A 20,822-nucleotide genomic window follows, 5' to 3' on the forward strand; every position below is an offset into this window, starting at 1 on the left:
GATAGCAAACAACAGAGATTTAGGATGGCTTATAAATAAGGCATTATTGCACCTAGAAGTCTCAAGTAAAGGAGAAACAAACCCCGGATTTTTAATAATACCAGGTACTTTCTTTGTGCATTTCTGCCTCTTGAAAAAGATTCTGCATCAAGCTAAATTTGTGAATTACTAAAACATACCATTGACTAAGCAAATTACAGAACACACTAAAAGCTTTCTTTAGCTAAGTATTCTCAATTTTTGTGATATTGAAGTCAATTAATTTTCCATGAATGCTGATTTTATTAATAGCCCTTATTAATGAATAGTTAGTCTTCTAGAAGAATATTTTTATTCTTGGCATTTTTAACATGTTTTTCTTCCAAAATTCTGCTTTATTCCTACTAGGGGTTACATGCCCAAGTAAACCAAGTAATTAAGTGTAACAGAAGCACACCAGCCATAACTCTGATCATTCTAAATATGAGATGATAATTCTGATTTGCCCCTAAGCAGAATCAATAACTGAGCAAGGATGTCAAGAAAACAGGATTGTTACGAAGTTATATGTCAGTTTCCTCCTTTGTTTTTGTCAGGCTTCTCATCCTCCTCTCTCCCTCAGTTTACAGAAATCTGTAAGATCAAAATGGAGCAATGCAAAAAAAATGAAAAATATTTAGAAGTTACTACTGACTGCAGACTCAAAGACACATCTTGCAAATCTCTTTCTTAATACTCAAAAGAGGCCAAAACATTAAAGACTTAGACAATAAGGAAATTAGAAATGTTAATAGTGACTAAACTGAAAAGCATAAGGTTAAGAATAATGTATGGACACTTAAAATGCAATAGAGTAGCTATGTAGTTGACAATTATCCTGAGTAGTTTGAGGAAAAGGGCAATTTTTATGCTTTGCTCCAACAATTTTTGGTAAAAAAAATAATTAAAACATTTAGTTTTCATTGCAACTTCATGACATTAAAGGTAAATCTAGGAAAACATCATTGTGGAGAGAGCATTCTGTGCCTAACATGTTAATGGTAGTTAATGAACCAAAACCCACAGAAATCCCTTTGGACAGCTAACAAACACACACAGCTATTAATTAGGTCACAGCTGTTTCCTCACAAATCTTTTGTTCATTTCAGTTGTAGAAAACACCAACATATCCATTAGACCTGTGGGGAGGTATTCACCAGAGAAGAAAATATTTATTTATTATACGTTAAATGCTTGCAATTACATGACTACTTATGGCAGTTCTGCTGGTTTCTCTCTTTGTAAGTAAACTATAATCACTGATCTCACAATCTGTTCTATTCCTCAGAACACCACTCACCTCAGCAGATGGAATTGTTTAATTTTGTGTACTTCAGGCAACCACTGTACTCAAAGATTTTAAAATGTTTTGAGTATCCAGTAAAAAAAAAAAACATGGAAAGAATTATTATGTTTCACTTTCCTAAGACAAAAGTTGAGAGGTATTTTTTAAGGTTACCACCAAGAGGTGAAGGTTAATTTCTGCTTGAAGCCCAGTTAAATTTGAGTTCCACTTAGGAACACAGTTTGCCCTCTATGCCAGTTATTTCATTAACCAGCTGTGAAGAAGATGTTTGCAAAGGGCTTGTGTTCTTGTTGCAGGAAACTGTAAAACTGCAGGCTGAACATTATGTCACGGACACAAACCAGGTGGATTTCCTGAGAGCTCAGGGAACACCACTGCCTTTATGAAAATAATGAGCAAGTATTTCCTAATTTCTATGCATGTGCAATGCACTGTGGGGCAGACAAGGTGGCAGATATAGTGTAATATTCATCTATTGGGAGCAAAGACAGAGGCAGAGGCTGCTGCATTGGTAGTGCTCCATCTTCTCTGTTTGAACCTTGCTTTGGAAGGCTGGCCATGTTCATTACCTCACCACTCTAGTCCTACTTCTTCCATCACTACCTTTGCCCCAGGGCAGCTGCTGTGTCCTTACCTCCGTGCCTCCTGTCCCAGAACCTCCACCTCCCACCTCCTACTCACCCACCCCACACCAACTATTGTCACTGCCTCCCTGGACCCACCAAGATTGCATTAATACACCTGACTGAACCCAGCTGACTGTCCAGAACCCCTTGGGTGTGACTTCACAGGCTCACGGTACTAGCAGAGCTTATTTGCTCATGTTTCCTGCTGCACCTCACCTGCAGCGAGTTCGTGCCTTGCGAGATGGAAAGCACAAGGCCAGAGAAAGCAATTCTTTCCAAATCATTACATCTACAGTTTTATGAGCTGTGAGTTACAGTAGCTAGGATTATGACGTTAACTTGGATAAGCCTAACATATGACTTACACTTCTACACACTTTTGGATCAAAATTAAGAAAGTCAATAACATTATTCTTCAGGAAAGAAAAAAAGAAGTGAAGCAGTTAACTGTCTTACCATAATCCTATCACTGTCAATAATGGTGTTCAAGCGGTGTGCAATGGTCAGCACTGTGCAGTGAGCAAAGGTTTCACGGATCGTCTTTTGAATGAACTCATCTGTTCTGAAACACAGCAAGAGCAATGCAGACAAAAATGAGATGTTTGCATGGATAACCGAACGGCAGGCAGGTTTTATGACTTCATCAAACATGACTGGATAGAAAGAAATATGCTTTTAAAGTTATTACAGTGCTTCTTCCTCTTGTTATACCAGATGACTTGGAGGCATATAATGAAACACAGACACTAGAATGTTCTTTAGCCATATAAATGAGCAGTAAGGCAAAAGATGGGCAATACTCATGGAACTGGAGCTTCCTGAAGTAACTAAGTGTAGAAGAGAAGCATTGACACCACCTAACAGAGGTCACCAGTCACGCTTATATGTGGAGATGTCTACAGTCCCCTCTTAAGCCAGTGAAAGGGAAGAGGCATGGCTGGAAGGTGAAACTAAGAACCTGGATTAGGCAGCCATCCAGTGATGAATGCCCTCTAGAGGCACCTGACAACCCACACTGCACAGGTAGCCTTGGGTCCCACTAGCCAGGCCTTGTGAATACTCACATATTGCCCACCAGCCTTCAAAAAAAACCCTTAAAGACAAATGGCAACAATGGAGAAAAAGGAACAGAAACCAAAGTTCATATCCAAGATAGAAGGATGACACAAATAACTCAAAATATACTGGCATTAGTTGAACCAAGGAAGCTCCAGCCGAGAAGTTAGGTACTTGAAGGCATGGGCCTCATTTCCAGGATTTCTATTAAAACATGAATTTGTTCTTTTACACATATGATGACTGGAGAATAATAAAATGTGCAGATTAGGTTAAAAAAAAGACAAAGGAGATATCTGAATAAACTAGACTATATAGGCAGACACGTTGGCTGTAATCAGTTGCTTGCAAAGCCTTAATTCTTCAAATTTTTAGAAGTAATGGGAAAATAAAATAAAATAAAATATGCAAAAGATTCACAAAACATATCTTCCTCTGATTACATAGTATTTTTTTAGACAGAAGTATTACTCCACACTGAATCTGTTTGCACGTGATGAGTATCTGGTATCACTTCATGAATTATACAAAGAGATTTGCTCTGATGCCATCATGCCAGGAGGCACCAGCAATAAGAAGCGGACAGACAACTTCGGAAGAAGAGGATCACTTAGAGGAATGAAATAACTATTACGTTTCCACAGTAGAAAGTATGAGTTCATGCTCTGAAGGACAAACATAGCTTCTGCTACAAGCTAAGTTGAAGCAATCAGCATGACAAAGGAGAAGACAGATCCTTGCTGATGACAGGAGGAATCATCAGAGAAAAGGAAGACATAAACAGTTAAGTAAGAATTTCATGCATTCTAACTGTTACCTTCATCTAGGGACAGAAACATTTAACTTCTCTCATGAGCTTAAGAGAACTGAGTTCTGGACCACAGTCTGAGAGGCTTGGTCCTTCTGCTCCTACTTTCCAAAAGAAACTCAAAAACAAAGTGGGAAGCAGGTGTTCCTGAACTCCATTTGAACAAAGGCCAGTAAGCAATCAGGAAAAGAGACAGGAGGAGAAGTCAGGACAGGGTCAGGCTCTTTAGTTCTGTATTATCTCCTTAAGAAAAGGAAGTTGTTCATCATGTTCCACATCACAGCTATACCAGTCCTTTCACCCCAGTGTTAATGCATGTGTATTTGCTCTCTTCTCAGCAACGCCTCAATAACCTGACTACTCTTACCTCCAAAAAGAAAAAAAAAACACAAAAAAAAAAAGCAGGGACATCCATGAAAACATTCACTATGGAAGTCTTGTAGAAACAGCAGGATGTGTTTTCTGCAATGGCTGAAATAGCAAATCAGAAAATATTCAATATTCCCTAGAATTGTGTAAAGAAAGACTTTTTCTTCCCTTACCATCAAGCTCAAGGTGAAGTTTTTTGCAAAGCTACTACAGAACACAAGAATCATAGCTGGCTCAGGAACTTTGAGAACAACTTTACAAAGGGCTTAAAATTATTTCTAACTCAAGTTATTCATATGTTTTTGGAGAATGCCTCAGCCTTGAATATCCCTGTCCTCTGCATTTAGTTTATATTATCCTCTTTTATTACATGTCTTCTTTATAGCACTACCTCTTCCTACATTTACAAGAAAAAAGCCTCTCATTCTTAAAGAGATACTATCAAACTATTATCTTAAACAGGTATTTCTTGAACACAAGCTTATCACTAACAAGAAACTGCTGTCCATATTGTGGGCGTGACAAATGTTCTAAAATGAGACTTCAGAGTAATCAGGAACAGACTTAATAGCTCTATCTTCAAATATCACAGTACAAGATCTCATTCAGACGTGTCTGCTGACTGACACTTGGCTAGATCATCTCCAAGGCTCATGGTAGATTTTGGAGCATAGTTTTTGGGACAGAAGGCAGAAGCACCATCAGTAACCTCCATGAGAATCTCAGGAGGAAGCCAGGGAAAGCAAGAAAATCTAAAAAGACCAAGAAAAGCATCTGTATATAGAATTATGTGCTGACAGAGTGTAGAGACTGTATCACATACCAGTTAGAGCTAGAGCTGGAGTTAGACCTACCAAAGGAAGCATCATTTCTGTCCCCTTTTCAGGGCATAAATGGACTCTTAGTGATGTCTACCCACACTGAGCAAGTGTCCGGGCAAGTGCCAAGTGATTTCACCACCCACTTCAGCAGATCGAACTCCATCATCTTTCAGGCACATTAAAAACCAAAGATGCAACCTGAATACCAAAACCAGGGCTGCTGGATGATAAAAATTCAATCCTAATCTGATTATATAAAAATGGGAACCACGACACTCCCTACTGCAAGGAACAATACAATAAGAAAGCAGAGAATGGTGGTATAGCTGTCCCACAGGCACCACAGGGTGAGGATCTAACACCAAGTTTCCCAGCAACCCAAGATCTGGTGTAACCTGAATTAGTTGACTGTGTAAAAAGAAAACTATCTGAAGAGGAAGAATAAATATGATCTGAATGCGAATTAACCAAGCTGCTGAAAGGAAAACTGGGTAAGTCATTATCTTCTGTCTAATGTCCTCCTGGGATTGTCCTGAAAGCATATCTCACACTACACAATTCCTGAAATGCTTAGATAATCTCTCAGAAAGAGTTACAGATAGCAGTTAGATGTAATAAAAGGTTAAACCTGACAAGTTTAAGGTGGCTAATGAACTGAACTATGCACAATGGCTGATTTTTCCAGACTCAATGAACAACCAATGTAAAAAGATGGCAGCGCTTTGCTTGCCAAAAGTTTTGCTCTCTATAAGCAAAAATACGAGTTAACACAATTAAAACAAGTACAGTAGTTTAAAAACATCTCGTTTACTAATGATTTTGTTTCTGTGTATCATCAAAGCAACTACATGAAGGTTTTCATCTCTTCTGCTCCAGATTTCACACAATTTTCCAGAACAGTTCAACTGCTTTAAAATCAGACTCTATTCTTTGGGGTGAGAATGGACCAAGAAGATAAAATCAAATTAAATTTGTCAATCATCACATAAATAATGCCGGTAGTCTGATTTAGGGCAACCTTCTTTATGGCAAGCTCCTCCTGCCCCCAAAAAGTACTCACACCTCTGCCACATGCAGAACAGGTGGCATCTAGGAGGAGCAAGGAGGTAAATAAAGGTACATATGCGAGCCAGAACATATGAGGAAGAAGGAGGACGAACTTCAAATTCCTTCCCTTCACTCCCAGTGGCAGATAAGGATGGCCTAGCTGAGCTGAAGTGTGGTGGGGGGCCCCCTCAATCCCCTAGGGAAGGTACAGTGCCCACCACGCTGCATCCACTGCGTCATGTCACCTCACCCTTCCTTCTCTTCCTGCCACCCCTAACCCCTGCCTTCTCACACCTGCTTCCAGGTTTGTGGGAAATGAAAAAGAGTCCAACACAGGTTGAACTGCAGAAGGGACATGGTGGCAGCAGCAGTTGAGGCTGCCAAGGGAGAGAGATCAAGAACCAGAAAAACAAACAAACAAAAAAGAGAAGTGTCCCCAGAGTTGGCAGCAGCTCGCCATGGGCTCCCATCTCAGGTACTCAATATGATGTGTGCTTGCCACCAGGTGAGAGACAAGGGTGCCAGGTATGGGGGTTGTGCATCAGAAGAGGAGGAGGTTTTCCTTACACACCAAAAATGTTTCCCTAACTGCTCAGTTAAGCAACCCACATCAGCATTTCCTGATGATCATCCTATCAGATTGCACAGCTAAAAAAACTTGGCTCTAGTTATACCAACACATTAAGGAAAAGGTAATAATACTGTAATGCAAACTGAATTCAAAGAAGAAGTTCCAAGTTATTATTTGTATTGTTATGCCTAGAGTTGATACAAACAAACATTTACCTTATTATAATATATATTGCAGCACACATTAATCAAGATCAATTAAATGGATAGTGCAAGTTGAGAACACACATGTGAGATGCCAAAATAGGGAGGATGAGTAAGATAGTATTAAATTTCCACACCTATGATTAATCACAGTTAATCTATCAGAGCTCAGCCAAAAATAAACTAAGAGTAAAAAAAGAAAAAAAAAAGAAAAAAATGAGAACCTCTGGGAAGGGAATGTACTTCTTTACAGGTTTTAGAAAAACACTGTCAGCTGAACTGTAAAGCTCCACCAGTGGCACCACTTCTCCCCTAAGATGTTAGAAAAATGAGTCACACCCAGATGACATAAAAAATCCTTAATGCATCTGTTTGAGGGACTTGCTGTGTTATTGTCCTCTTTGGACTTTGAGTTCTCCCTCAAGCCATAGTTTGTTGGAACTATATATTCAGCTCAGACTAATTGATGCAGTACGTTTGCAGTATTGTTTCCAAAATATTTCCACCAGTGCTTCAAATGTTTCAAAAATTAACAGTGGGGGTACTTAGCTATTGGAACAATTTAACAGGGGTTGTCATTGAATTTTTTAGCTATTGAGGTTGGATGTTCTTCCAGAAGTATACTCTAGTTCAAACAGAAATGAATTCAGGAAAGTTCTGCTGGCCTGAGTTATACAAGACAGAATAATGAATAAGTGAGTCCATCCTGTAGACTTAAACATCTTGAAATCTGCTTTGCACTTCCTGTGGTGTTTAGGACAGTTTACCTTCTGCCCCTGCCCCTACTTTACCTCTAACTTACCACACCAGCAGCTGAGCCATCTGAAAGGACAGCATCTCACAACCAGAAGTATCTGGTTTTGCTTACAGCCATTTTTCACCTTTCTAGTTTTAGGGGGTTTTGGGAATGAGATGAATTAAATCTTTTGTATTTATTTATTTCAAACAAACATTTCTTCCAGAACAGAACTCAACTTGTTTCCTGGCTATTCTGATGTTACAGAGATGCATTTTCAAGAACATTCTTGTCTTCTAATCTATGGCTGCAGGACAAATAAACTTTGAATATTAATTTCCCTACTCTATGGAATGCACTGAAATTAGGGATCTTTTGAGTGCTTAGTTTATATCATCTGCCCCATAGCCAAAGCTCAATCGCCCCATTTTGAACAGACAAGAATGATAGTATCATCAAAAACATAAAACAGCAATACAAAGTACATGAAATATAAAGCATTTAAATTCATCTCTACAGCAGAGATGAACGTATTAGAAGACAAACCAGTTCATTTTAATATGACAGATCTTGTTTTTACCTTGGGTCCACATTTGCTGTTGCTTCATCAATGATAAGAATACGATTTTTTTTTAGAACTGCTCTGGCAAGACACACCAGCTGTCTCTGACCAACACTAAAATTAGATCCAGATTCTGCCAGCTGTGTCTCCATTTTGTTGGGTAGATCTTCCACAACCTCCTTCAGTTGCACCTGTTGACATGTCAACATATTGTAGGATGAGTAACTCTCTTTTAAATCAGCTATTGTGTGTCTGATGACACAACAATAAGTATGCAAGGTTTGCCTTTTATATTCTGACACAAAATGAGTAAGTGCCAAGTTGGATTACAGTGTGTGTCAGTTATTAGAATTCTAAAAACATTAAAGCACGTTGTTAAGAATCTATTAATGCTCATTAAAACCAAGATATGAATCAAAATATAACCAAGGCATCATCCCAAAGGATAATTTTTTCATAAAATAATTATATAACAATATACACGCATGCACACATGTACACAAATGCACATATGATAGTCTACCTTTTTCCATCAACAGCTATACCTTTATCAAACCTGATGAAAACATCCAAAACCTAACACACACAAGCACCATAATGTTCTTGTTACATGGATTTTAAATACCAAATGTACATTATTAGATTTAGTAAGTCACCTCTTCCAAGGCGTTCCACAGCTCTTCATCAGTGTATTCATTGAAAGGATCTAAGTTTTTCCTCATAGTTCCAGTGAATAAAACAGGCTCCTGAAACCCAGTAAAATCAGCACTCCATTATAAATATAGGTTTTATAATGCAATCGGTAATTTAATGACAATCACAGCTAACCTATATCAACAATAAAACAGAAATATCCAATAACAAGCTACCATTTTTGAAATGCAAAGGTGTACATTACAACTACATGCTTAAGAGGGACTGGGTGGGGGAAGGGGAGGCAAGTGTTCAACTACTCTGTATGAAGATAATTTACCAAACAGGACAGGTCTGTTTGTAAACTGCTGTACACAGTTATGTTGGTACTTTAACGGGCATTTACATGCCACTGTTCTGATGCCACAAGCTATATATATATACTTATATGAAATCATTACTAGCCTCATGGTATTGTTAATGAAAACCAACAACTAGCGCTGTCAATGAGCTCACACTCCTAAATTACTTTTGGGCAGTTTTGAAAACCTGTTTTTGAAGCATATAAACCAGGGAGGAATCAAAGAGTTTACAATGCCTTTCTGGTTTTCCTTCTGTGTTCGTTTTTTTTTTTTTCATTTCATACCATAAAAGCCCTTCCATTTTATCATCAGGGCTAAGCAGGAACAGCTTTCACCATTTAAAACCTAAACACATCTATACTGCCACAGCACCAAAGCAAACTTACTTAGAACTGGAGCACTGCTGGGCAAAGCTCTCACTCAAAATACACCAGGGAGTCAAATCAGTACCTTCTCCCAGTCAGGTACCAATGCGGGTTTACCTGTGGTCGAAGCAAGTTTTGTTCTACTTCAGTTCCCAGTCAGAACAATAACAGGTAATTCATCAAACTGGCACAAATCAAATCACTGAAACATGTAGTATTTAAGAATTGGGAAGAGGCCTTTTGGTTCAGAGCTCCTTAAGCAACAGATCAGTACTCAGTAATGTGAGTTGCTGACCTGAGAGTCATGCACTGACACGACTTTAGGGCTAAACTCATCTTAATACCACACATAAAGACAAAAACAAGTCAAAAGCTGTAACAGTGCTAATCATAAATGGAGACCATTCATCATGTTGTCAGTCCTCTTTAAATTGGGGAAATTTTAGGCAAAATGTGTTCTTTTTTTTTTCTTTCTCCCCTAGGAAATAAAATCTAACTTACACTGGGTAACTTCAGCTTACTCTGAGATTAACCTGTCATGACTTTCTCCCCATCTAACCCTAGTGATGCCCAGCTCCAAAGGGCTGCAGCAAACCAGAAGAGAATTCAGACCTTAACCCTTTTATTGTCTTTGAATTTCTAAACCATCTGAGTGCTATAAAAGAATTTAAAAAGACAGAACAAGCCATAAACAATATAAAAGAAGATACACATTTCTTGAAATAACTTGCCCATTATTTGAAAGTATCTGCTGCAATAGCAATGTCATTAAAAACTTGCTGAATGAGCATAAGGGTTTAACACAAAACATTTCCAGGCCTAAAAACAATTTTCTTCAAAAACACCTAGAAACTAATTTGTTTAACAACACACATCTTAGTACACCATTTGGCATATTTTGAAGGTATTGTTATATTTATTTTCCTTTTCAATCCATTTTTATAGGTTGGCAAAGAAGAGGCTCAACCTATAAAGTGTTCACAACTATTATAAAAGTCCTAACAACAGACATGCACTGCAACAGAAGATAAGGATATTTTTTAATTACCATTTCTGACACAGATTATTATTTAAAACAGTCTGGTTTATGAGAGGAAAGCAATAAGACTAACCTGTAAATAATTGTTGTAAAAATGCTTGCAGTCAGAGAGGCAGACAACATTTGCATAGAAAAGATTTACAAACACAACCTTTACACAGCTCCATCCAAGCAAGCAATTAGAAGCCTAAGCACATTTTTATTTCTCCAGGTAGGCATTTAAACTCATACACAAGAAAACTTCAGTCTTGCCTCATCACTCTCTAGGAATGGCTCTGTTTAGCATGCTTTATATGTTGCAATTCTAATAAGCATCTCTCTCTCTGTTTTTTCAGCTGCCCACATAATTATGAAGATATTTGCTGCAAAATAACTACCTGATGTTACATTGCTATTACTGATGGTACTGTTAGCACAGTACCAGACAATGCCTATCATACAGTTTACCATAGAAGAAACCTGATTCCAAACCCTCCTTCCACTTGATAGTTTTGCATATTGTTAGTAGAAACAGCCTTCCCTCGCACACACACACACACAAACAACAACAACAAAAAAAAAAAGCTACCTGCTAGTCTTTGGGCACTCAAAACTTTTGTGACTATCATGCAAACCTTATATAAATTTGACAAAAATCACAGAGTTCCACTGGATTAAAACAGTTTTAAAACTATGTCAATAGACCTGTGTATGAAAAAACCTCAGGTGTATAATTGAATGAGGTGAACTCCGAGCATCTGTGTCATTCAACATGTAGAAACTGTATTTGACCTGCAGTTTTCCTGTCTCAGTATCCTATTTTGTTCAGCTTGGCTGAATTCTTCAAAATGAAAAAATCACCCACAATAGCTATGGGCAAGGCTTTCAAAAAGCTGTAGACCTTGAATGAACTGATGATCATCTACTTTCATGAGAAAGGAACACTACACACAAACAAAAAAACTGAATTAAAATCCATATAAAGTTCTCTTTACATACAAAAGATGACTAGTTCCAGTGAGTACTGCAATAAAAAAGCCTGCAGCATGCAGAAACAAAAGACATCTGCATTAGGCAATGATCCAATTGCTGGGGAAGTACCTATTTTTAATTTCTTTTTTCAACAGCATACCTGTTTCTTTTTGACTTCTATTCTTCAAGGAAAAAAAAGCCTCATTACCATTTGTATTAGATTCTCAACTTAAAGAAAGTAATACACTCTGACTGCCACCCTGCCAACAGACTAGCACATATTCAGAACTCACTCTAAATACAGATTCTGTTATAACATAGAGAGATCTGAGAAATAAGGGTAAACATGGCAAAAAAATTCCTCTGGTTTATAGTCTACTCTTCACTCTACGTACTAGAACAGCGCAGATGAACTACTTTCCAAAATATGACTTCACATTTGCAGCCTATGAGCTTTTCATTCTTCCTCCTTCTTCATTGGAGAGCAAATGCCCAGGGAAGAGACCAGAGCTTTCATGAAACTGTAACATGCACAGACTTTGCCGTCTAAGTTTTAAGGTTACACATAACCCTTCTCTGATACAATGTCTCATGAAAGTAAGACTAACAGAGAAGATCCATGACCAACTGGATTGCTTTGAACAGCCTTCCTTCTACTCCAGCATGAGAGATCAGGCTATTTCCAACATTGCCTTATTGGGTTTTTTTCCTGTACTGTGGCCTTTCTTGCATTCGGCTTCTAAAATTCATCAAGTTTTATTTATTACAGGTTGTAATAACCTACTCTTTAGTCTGTTCCTCTGGTCTTCTCCTGCCCAACCTTCTCCAAATGAAGCAAAAGCTGATACCTCACTCCTAGGCAGCACATTTGCTCCTTCTAAATCTAGCACCACTCAGCCTTTCAAAGTCCCTTACTAAGGAAGTATCGGGCAGGAATTGCTGCCAAAGGATCAAGTGACTTCAGAGGACTGCTGAAGACTGGTATATACTTATCAGATTTTCTCTGCTTTTCCCCAGACTATGGGAGGACAGTATACAGCTAACACACAGATATTCCAAAGGAACAGACAGGCTACAAAACTAGTAAGAAAATGCTCACGTCCCCAGAATTGATTCTGTTTATCTTAAAATAATCAAGACCTTACTCAAGTAAAGATAACACCAAGCTACAGTTCCTGTATCTACTGCATACAGAGGTGCAGGGGGAACACATCCCAGCAAAGCACTTTAAACACCATGGTATCATATTCAAATCATCCATGGCAAACCAAGTCACTCTCTTACTTGAGGTATAATTGAAATTTTCTTCCGCAAGTCATGGAGTCCCAGCTCTGATGTCAAGTACTTATCAATCCAAATTCTTCCTTCAGGTTCTGCCAAGCGAAAGAGGGCTGCTATCAGAGAGCTTTTCCCAGCTCCGGTTCTTCCCACTATTCCAACCTACGAAGCAAGCCAAGCCTGTACAGTTAAACTGTGAGCTTTACGGGATAAATTAATATATCGAGCAACATTTTTACAGCATCACAGGAGTTACAGTAGAACATGCACCAAATAAAACTTCTTTGTAATTAACATTCTTCCAAGAGGAAAAATCTTCTCTCCTTACATTGGTTTGGATTCAGGTGACATTTGTATACATGACAATTTCTTGGATCATATTCAAAGGTGAATGATTTCCCCTTAATGTGTGGTGTCTTATTGTGTAAACAAGACAAAGTGGCTCAATGCATACAGTAATGTGATTCAAGGCTGCTTATTTTTATACTAAACCCGGTTTGCTGGGTGATGTTAGGCAAATAATTTCAGGCATGCGTCTACTACTCAACCCCAAAAAGGCATAAAGCACTCTGGGAACAATGTACTTTCAATTTAAATAATTAAGACTGATTTTGGTTAGTTTTGGTTAAGGTGAAGTATTTTAAAGTAGCACGATTATAAATTGTATCCATACTTCAGACATCTTCAGCAAGCACTGAAACTACAAGGCCATGACATCAAGCTGAAATTCCTTTTCAAACAGAAGAAACAGCAAATAATAAAATCACAGTGATTCAGGGTTCTCTTTGTTCCCAAAGAAAAACTGGAAGACATACACAGTGTGGAAAAAAAAAATAAAGCTTTCAGAAAAAAGAGACAATGAAAAACATGGGATTGATAACTTTAATGACAAGGGGCTAAGATCAACAAATATTTCTTCTCTTTTAATTTTTTTTAATGTTGTATTCAGGTAAAGGATTCTTAAAGAAAAACAGTGTACAGTAAGCAACTGTATTAGAGAAGATAATGGGCGTAACCCTCTACAAAGATCTGATCTGGAATTTGTTATTTCCTGCATTCTGTTCTAATCCCTACATTTCAAAAAAAAAAATCGGCCCACTGGAAAAACTTGAGAGAGAGCAGTGCAACACAAAATTAATATAGGTTGGAGATACTGATTTGAGGGGGAAGGATTTATGAGGATTAAACATGTATACATGGCTTGGCGAAGTGATTGGGGTGCAGAAAGGAGGAAAAAAGATGAAAAACTTCATGAGTATACGTACAGACACCAGAGAGCAATTACCCACTGCCTGAGACTCACATGTACGCAGCAATGCTTGCTGAAATGAAATTCAGCACAGGAAACTGCACCAAAGTGCAAGGAGAAACTTTCAGTCAGAGACACTAAGTTCAGACAAAACAGCAGTGCCCACATTTTATAAAAAATACACAACACACTAAAAAATATACTTCAAGGAGCAACTTATGCTGCATAATCTAAAAGGTATTTTCTACTTCTATATTCTGATTTAACAATTTCATCCAACCATTCGTTGTTGTACTATTGTATATAAACTAATTAACATTTCTACAGTGTTTTTTATTAAACAGACTAATTTAAGTAAATTGTTATAATAAATGATAAAATGTCTCATACTCTAAATTGTATCAGCGAAACAATAGAAAAATAGTTCTGAATAGATAAACTACAACTCAGAAAGAAAATGCTGAATAGAGAACATAGACAATCAGAGTTGTGAAAATGAAAGTTCAATTGCTGCTCTGCAAATGTCAATATTAAGTACTGTATCAAAGATATAAAGAAAAAACAACATAAAAAATACACTGATACTTAAAATAAAAATGCAGCTGCTCTGCATATTGTCAAAATCCCACTTTCAGTTTGGCATCAAATGAAAGGACTATGCTCTTCAACATTTAGAAAAATCTATTTGCATCTTTGGTCCAATTGACTACAGGCTGCTGAAAATTGACAGGAATTTGAAACAGCACTCAGTATACACATTATCCATTTTTTGAATACATTTTATTCTTCACAGACCCACACTCAACAGCCAGTGCAAATACTGCACCAGTCTGCAAATGGAAGAGCCACCTATCAGGAAGCACATGGCCAGGACTGTGCTGCCTGATACAAGCCCAGTGCACACACAGGAGTACACCTGCTACGCGGGGCTCATCATTACTCAAGTGTCACTTGTACTTCACAGCAGAGCTGCACAAAAAATGTGAGATTTACAGCATGTCAGCTACTCCACTGAAACTGCCCATGTCTTTGTTATCCCTCAGGCAATCTCCCTCTCGTTGTGGGAGCACAGCTGCCATGCCATAAATCTACATGTGCACCTTCCTAACTTTTTCATGCAGCCCGCAGATCCAGGAGCTGTCAGGAAAAGGTGCATTTAACAGTATGTTAGCCAATAAACATTCATGAAACAAAGATGGTGTGTAAAACTCAACATTACACGTACTAACCTTCCCCTGCTGCAGCTATAGGAGCAGAGGAGGTTAATCACTGCCAGCTACTGGCACAGCAGTTTCTGTCTCCCTGGTCTGTTCCTGTTAGACCACACTACTTCAGCAAAGATGTTTAAAACACAGGGTCCTTCCTAGCCTGCTTTGACTGTAGGGAAATACTGAATGCCAAGACAAACAGATCAAAAGAGACCTTAACCCATGAGCGATTTGCTAGCAATCACCTCCCTCATTCTTACTGTACCCACAGCTTCCCAAACTGGGCCCTGGGGTGGCTACAAGAAAAAATACAAGCACAGCAGAAGCCTAAACTCATTCCTGCTGCCAGTGGCACTGCAGCCACCAGAAGTCTCTATAAGCCAGGGGCCTGAACAGGCATAAGAGCTCACAGTGACAGCAGTATGGGGAGAATCCCCAACAGATCTGGAAACCTGTTTCTGAAGAAAATGCTTCTCTGTAATTAAAACAAATAAAAGGAGGAGAAATGCTTAGGAGATTTATTTTACATAGTGGCAGCACTATTTACACAGTGCAGTATTGTGCAAAACATCATAGAAAGCAAACACAAAGTTCTTAGCAATAGCTTCAAGCTGGGCAAATTCAGGGTGATGAAACCACAGCATAACTGCTCAGCAAAAATAAATACCCCCAGTCATCCCTCCATCTCCTGCCCCCACCAAGGACTGAGTCATGCATTGCTAGTATCTCTTGCTTCCGTTTTTAATTTTATTCCTGTCTCTCACTGAGAAATATAGAACTTCTCTATATTGGAGAGACTTGTAACAGCTAAGGAGATGGCCTACATGTCTCTTCTTCTCAAGAGACCATTTTTAACTCATTCAAAGCTAATTCCAGGAAATCACCTCAATGTAGCAAAGTCCGGTTGAATTTTTGTAACATGCATGTTATTAAATGTCCACTTGAGGAAATGTTTGGAATTGAATGGAAAAGCACATTCAAAAGGAAGCAAGAGCAAGGATTGTAGTGTTGAACCATCCTCCTCGGGAAGATCTCCTAATCAAAAAGTACACCTGCATTTGAAATGTAGCACAGAACAAATTAACACTTCAAGGTTCCAATTTAATTTTGTCTGTGGGGGAGACCTTCCCTGCAGCACTCTTTCAACAGGGATAGTGTCAAAATTGGGGAGGAGGAGTCAAATTTGCAGAGGAGAAAGAGTTTTATTTCTATGTTTCTTTTGGCTACCAATCTAATTAATGACAAGAGTTAATTGGATTACTAGCCAAAAGGAAATGAAATAAAATCCCAAATTCTGAAGTTATGCAACTGATTTGTATTTCTTTCTTCTATCTTCCATTTTGGGCTCAGTACAGGGGCATGTACATTGCTTGTTTTCCATTGGTTTTGCTCACCTTGTCTGTTGACACACTCAATTCCAATTATGTTCCCTCTGTTGAATACCCAATTTCCTAATGCAGCTCCATTTGCTTTGGATTCGAACAAACATTCTGGGCTTGGCTGGTATTTTCAATGTCTGCTACTTTCTGAAGAACCTCAGATTTTTAAAGGAAATTATCCGGTATGTTTAATCCTTTGTTTTGACAGACTCAAATATCATGTTCCCAGACAAATTTATGCTACACTTACAGGAAATAAATAGGCTATAACTTCTGCTATTAAATATAACTAAAGCTTGCTTTTTAAAAGAACACTTACAGTTTTCCTAACATCCACGTATTTTATAATGCATTTCTAGCACGTTAACTCATCATCTAGCATGTTAACTCATCATCTTTGCTTAATTTCTGTGAATATCCAAAGATAGTTGCATACATACCTTTTCTTTCGGTTTAATTAAAACAGACAAATGTCTTAAAACCAATGGTCCGTCTAGACTGTATGTGAAGTTAACATTCTCAAATGCTATCATTCCTTGGTTAGGCCACTCTGGTGGTGGATGTTTGTTGGTCTCCCAAGGAGCTTCTTTTTCAAGTTCTGTGTACTCCATCACTCTTTCTACTGATATCATCTAAGGGGAGGAAAGAAGACATACATACATGAGCTTCATCCTATGGCATACACTGCAAATACTGCTTTCATATAAATATGTTTACCATAGAGATTCAATGCAAATTACTCCATGGTTTTTCTTTAAACACAGGTAAGAGTATTTGGCACCATTCTAGGCTTTCTTTATACAGCTAAAAAAGTGGAAAGAATGCATCTCATGTCCTACTACAGATCCAGATCTATAATGATACATAAAGCCATTCATAAGTATTTCTCATCAGTAGGATTAATTACATACCTAAATACATGCATAAGTTTTAAGAAAATTAAGCTAAGAGAGTTGTCTGTCAGTCTTGACTAAGATGACACTAATCCATTGTGTGTTAGAAAGATAAAGCTAGAAACGAAACTGCCAAATGAACTGCAGGCAGACACATGAGTTTGACTCCTTGCCCTGCACAGGACAACCCAAAAAAAAAAAATCACACCATGTGCCTGAAAGCATTGTACAAATGCTTCTTGAACTCTGGCAGACTTGATGCCATGTCCACTTCCCTGGGGAGCCTGTTCCAGTGCCCAACTACCCTCTGGGTGAAGAACCTTTTTCTAGTATCCAACCTAGACCTCCCCTGACACAACTTCAGGCCACTCCCTCGGTCCTGTCACTGGTCACCACAGAGATCAGTGCCTGCCCCTCTTCTTCCCCTCACAAGGAAGATGTAGACCACAATGAGGTCTCCCTTCAGCCTCCTCTTATCCAGGCTGAACAGCCCAAGTGACCTCAGACACTCCTCATAAAGGCTTTCCCTCCAGATCCTTCACCATCCTCATGACCCTCCTTTGGATGTGCTCCAACAGCTTCATTTTGTATTGCGCTGCCCAAAACTGCACTCAGGACTGAAAACAAGGGTGCGCCACCAATGAGTAGAGAGTGACAATCACTGCCCTCGACCAGCTAGCAACAGAATGGAGATGTTCTTGCCTCCCCCAGGTGCAGTCATCCTTTAATAACAAGGGATTTTTGGTGGATGCCCACCTATCAAAGAAGGTGATGCTAATCAAGGGATCAGCATTTCACACCAAAGCCAGGTTAGTGAATGGCCTTTCTCTTACAAGGTATTTCTGAGTCACAGCCTCCAAGAAAGCCCCTCAGTTCATGTGACACTCCCACAGACACTTCCAAAACGTCCCCAGTGGTATGAAGAAACTTGAAAGCTATCTTCCCATTTCTCAGAAAATCTGTCACCACCAGTTTACTGGTGTGTGAAAAATGCACTGAAAAAGCAATGTGGTAGCAAAAAAAAAAAATCTTTGTTATTATCATTATTATTATTAATTAATTAAGCATGGCTTTGTAACTTCTACAAAAGGACTACACATATTTCCTAGACTATGTACAGCAAACTATAATTACAAGTAACTTCAGGTGTCAACACACACAAAAAAAAAATCCCAGGTTTAGGTTTAGCATGTTTTTTTTACAATCTATTTTTCTTATGTATTATCTTAAGAAAGTAGACAGGATAGAACATGCTAGTAAATACTGTGAATTGGTCAAAGGTGTTTTATATTACATATTTTGGAAAACACACAACCTTGTCAGCCGAATATAAACAAATACTTTCGCATTTGTGTTAACTTAGAATGAATGAAGAAGTTATAAGCCTTTGCATTGGAATAAATAAATTGGAATAAGAACTCTAAAAATACCATGAGGAATATAAAATAAAAATAAAATTTTAAAATGCAATAATAAATAACAATAATTTATAAATACCAAATATAAAAACATTATTTAAAATCTTCCTTATGGAAAGGGATTAATTTATTGCAACTTTAGCAAGTTGCAATGCAATTGTCTACACTGTAACTAGACGGTCTCCTTTCTGCTATAAAGGGAGATTGTAAAACCTCCCTTACTATGAATGGAGGACAATCCCCAGACACAGTTCATCTCAACAAACATTCAAAATCAGTCAGACAAATCATAACCTAAAAGAAGTAATTTTTCTTTATGACTGCAGAGCGGTGCCTCAGTTGCTTGCTAAGGTATTAATATCCTAAGTTAATTAAGAAGAATCTCATCCTTAAGGCTTCATGTCACAAGCATGAAAGGGAATGTCACAACAGGGGAAAAGGAAGAAATAAACATTACCAGGTTTTCAACTTCAGCACTTTGTCTAACACCCCACTGGAACGTTCCCATGAGGGTGATTGCATAGGAGAGCGCCAAACCAACCTGCCCTGCATTCAGAGCTGCAGAAGAAAGGAAAATGAGACTCGAATAGGTACATTGTAATTACACAAAATCTCAGTTAAGTTCTCTTTCATGAGGTTACTTACATGATGGAAGCATCACAGCCAGAATTTTATTTGGTTATGCGCTACTGGCTATCTGTGCAATGAGTACCTCCAGGCAGAACAGCTGCTTGCTGCATTTTTGGGGTACGTTTTCGACACATCTTGACAAGACAATTCAAATTCTCCTTGGCCTGGCATTCATCTAAAAACTGAGGTTCAGTCTCAAGACCAAACTTATATAGCTTGTTAAGGTCATCCCTGTCTGGCTGAGCATTAGTTACCTCTTCACCTTTTTCTACAGAAATCAGATAAGGCCCTAAACCTAAGCAAAAAAATTGCAGAAAATTATTTCAAAATTAGTTATGAACATGTACATCAACTTTGTACTCTTATAAGCAATTAGATAAAGTAACAGGACAGAATATTTCTTCCCCTGTTTATAAAAGCATTTACTGTGTTCGGTGGCTCTACTCTCACAAAATAAATGTATTCTGTCTGCCCCAATATTAAGCATGATTGTCCTCTGACTTACTTGAACTTTATCTTAACATAGTCCTACTGACTTTGAGAGAACTACTCTTTATCTAGAGACAAGGAAAGATTCAGGACCATTGTTTTGACTTGTCTTTTTGCATTCTAGTAATATCAAACCTAGCTCAAAATTTGCGGAGTTGTGCTGCACAGAGCATTTAAATTTTAAAATACACGTGCACATACAAAACTTATCCAAAGAAAAAAGAAAAGAAACAAAACCAGCAAATTAGCACTAATTTTCATGTCCAAGATAATTACTTCTTCCTTCATGTTTTAGATGACTATCTCATACTCACACATCTAACCCAATTACATCCTGGATGATGCATACACTAATGATACTTCATGAGTGACAGTGAACATAAAATGTATTATTATGAGGCAATTTTCTTTCTGGAACTGGCCTATCCCACTGATCCAAGATATGAGAAGAGTATCCCTAGGAATTTTAGCTTGCCTTTTGACCTACTGTGCCACGTGCAGAAAGGAAAAACATTGTTAAGAGGCAGCTCCGTGGGTGTTTCAATACAAAAAGCAAAGCCCTGTAGGCCCAAAAGAGAAAGACAAAGGTAGGGAAAAAGAAGAAGATTTATTTCTTGTTATTGCTCTGAAAGCCAGAATCTCAAAAGTGAAGACAAAAAGAAAAGCACATTTGTTTGCACACTTGGTGATGATGACAGATGTATTAGCCTGGAAGATGTCTGAACTGCCTCCAGGATTTGCAGGAAAGCAGATACAGCCCCAGTGCCCTAGACTAAGGAAGAGATCATGATCTAGAAAGAAACAT

General features: G+C 38.2%; 1 protein-coding gene across 1 annotated transcript in view; it reads right to left on the minus strand.

Moving 5' to 3' along the window:
• ABCC4 (ATP binding cassette subfamily C member 4 (PEL blood group)) overlaps positions 1–20,822 on the minus strand; it is a 137,377-nt gene that overhangs the window by 18,055 nt on the left and 98,500 nt on the right. The window contains exons 24-29 of the mRNA XM_068182456.1: positions 19,356–19,456; positions 17,028–17,219; positions 12,758–12,913; positions 8,780–8,869; positions 8,142–8,314; positions 2,407–2,512 (exon numbers count right to left, since the gene is read on the minus strand). Coding sequence (XP_068038557.1) covers positions 2,407–2,512; positions 8,142–8,314; positions 8,780–8,869; positions 12,758–12,913; positions 17,028–17,219; positions 19,356–19,456 — 818 coding nt within the window. The remainder of the gene's footprint in view (positions 1–2,406; positions 2,513–8,141; positions 8,315–8,779; positions 8,870–12,757; positions 12,914–17,027; positions 17,220–19,355; positions 19,457–20,822) is intronic.

Source organism: Anomalospiza imberbis, chromosome 2 (assembly GCF_031753505.1).
Source record: "Anomalospiza imberbis isolate Cuckoo-Finch-1a 21T00152 chromosome 2, ASM3175350v1, whole genome shotgun sequence".
NCBI classification, from domain to species: Eukaryota; Metazoa; Chordata; class Aves; order Passeriformes; family Viduidae; genus Anomalospiza; species Anomalospiza imberbis.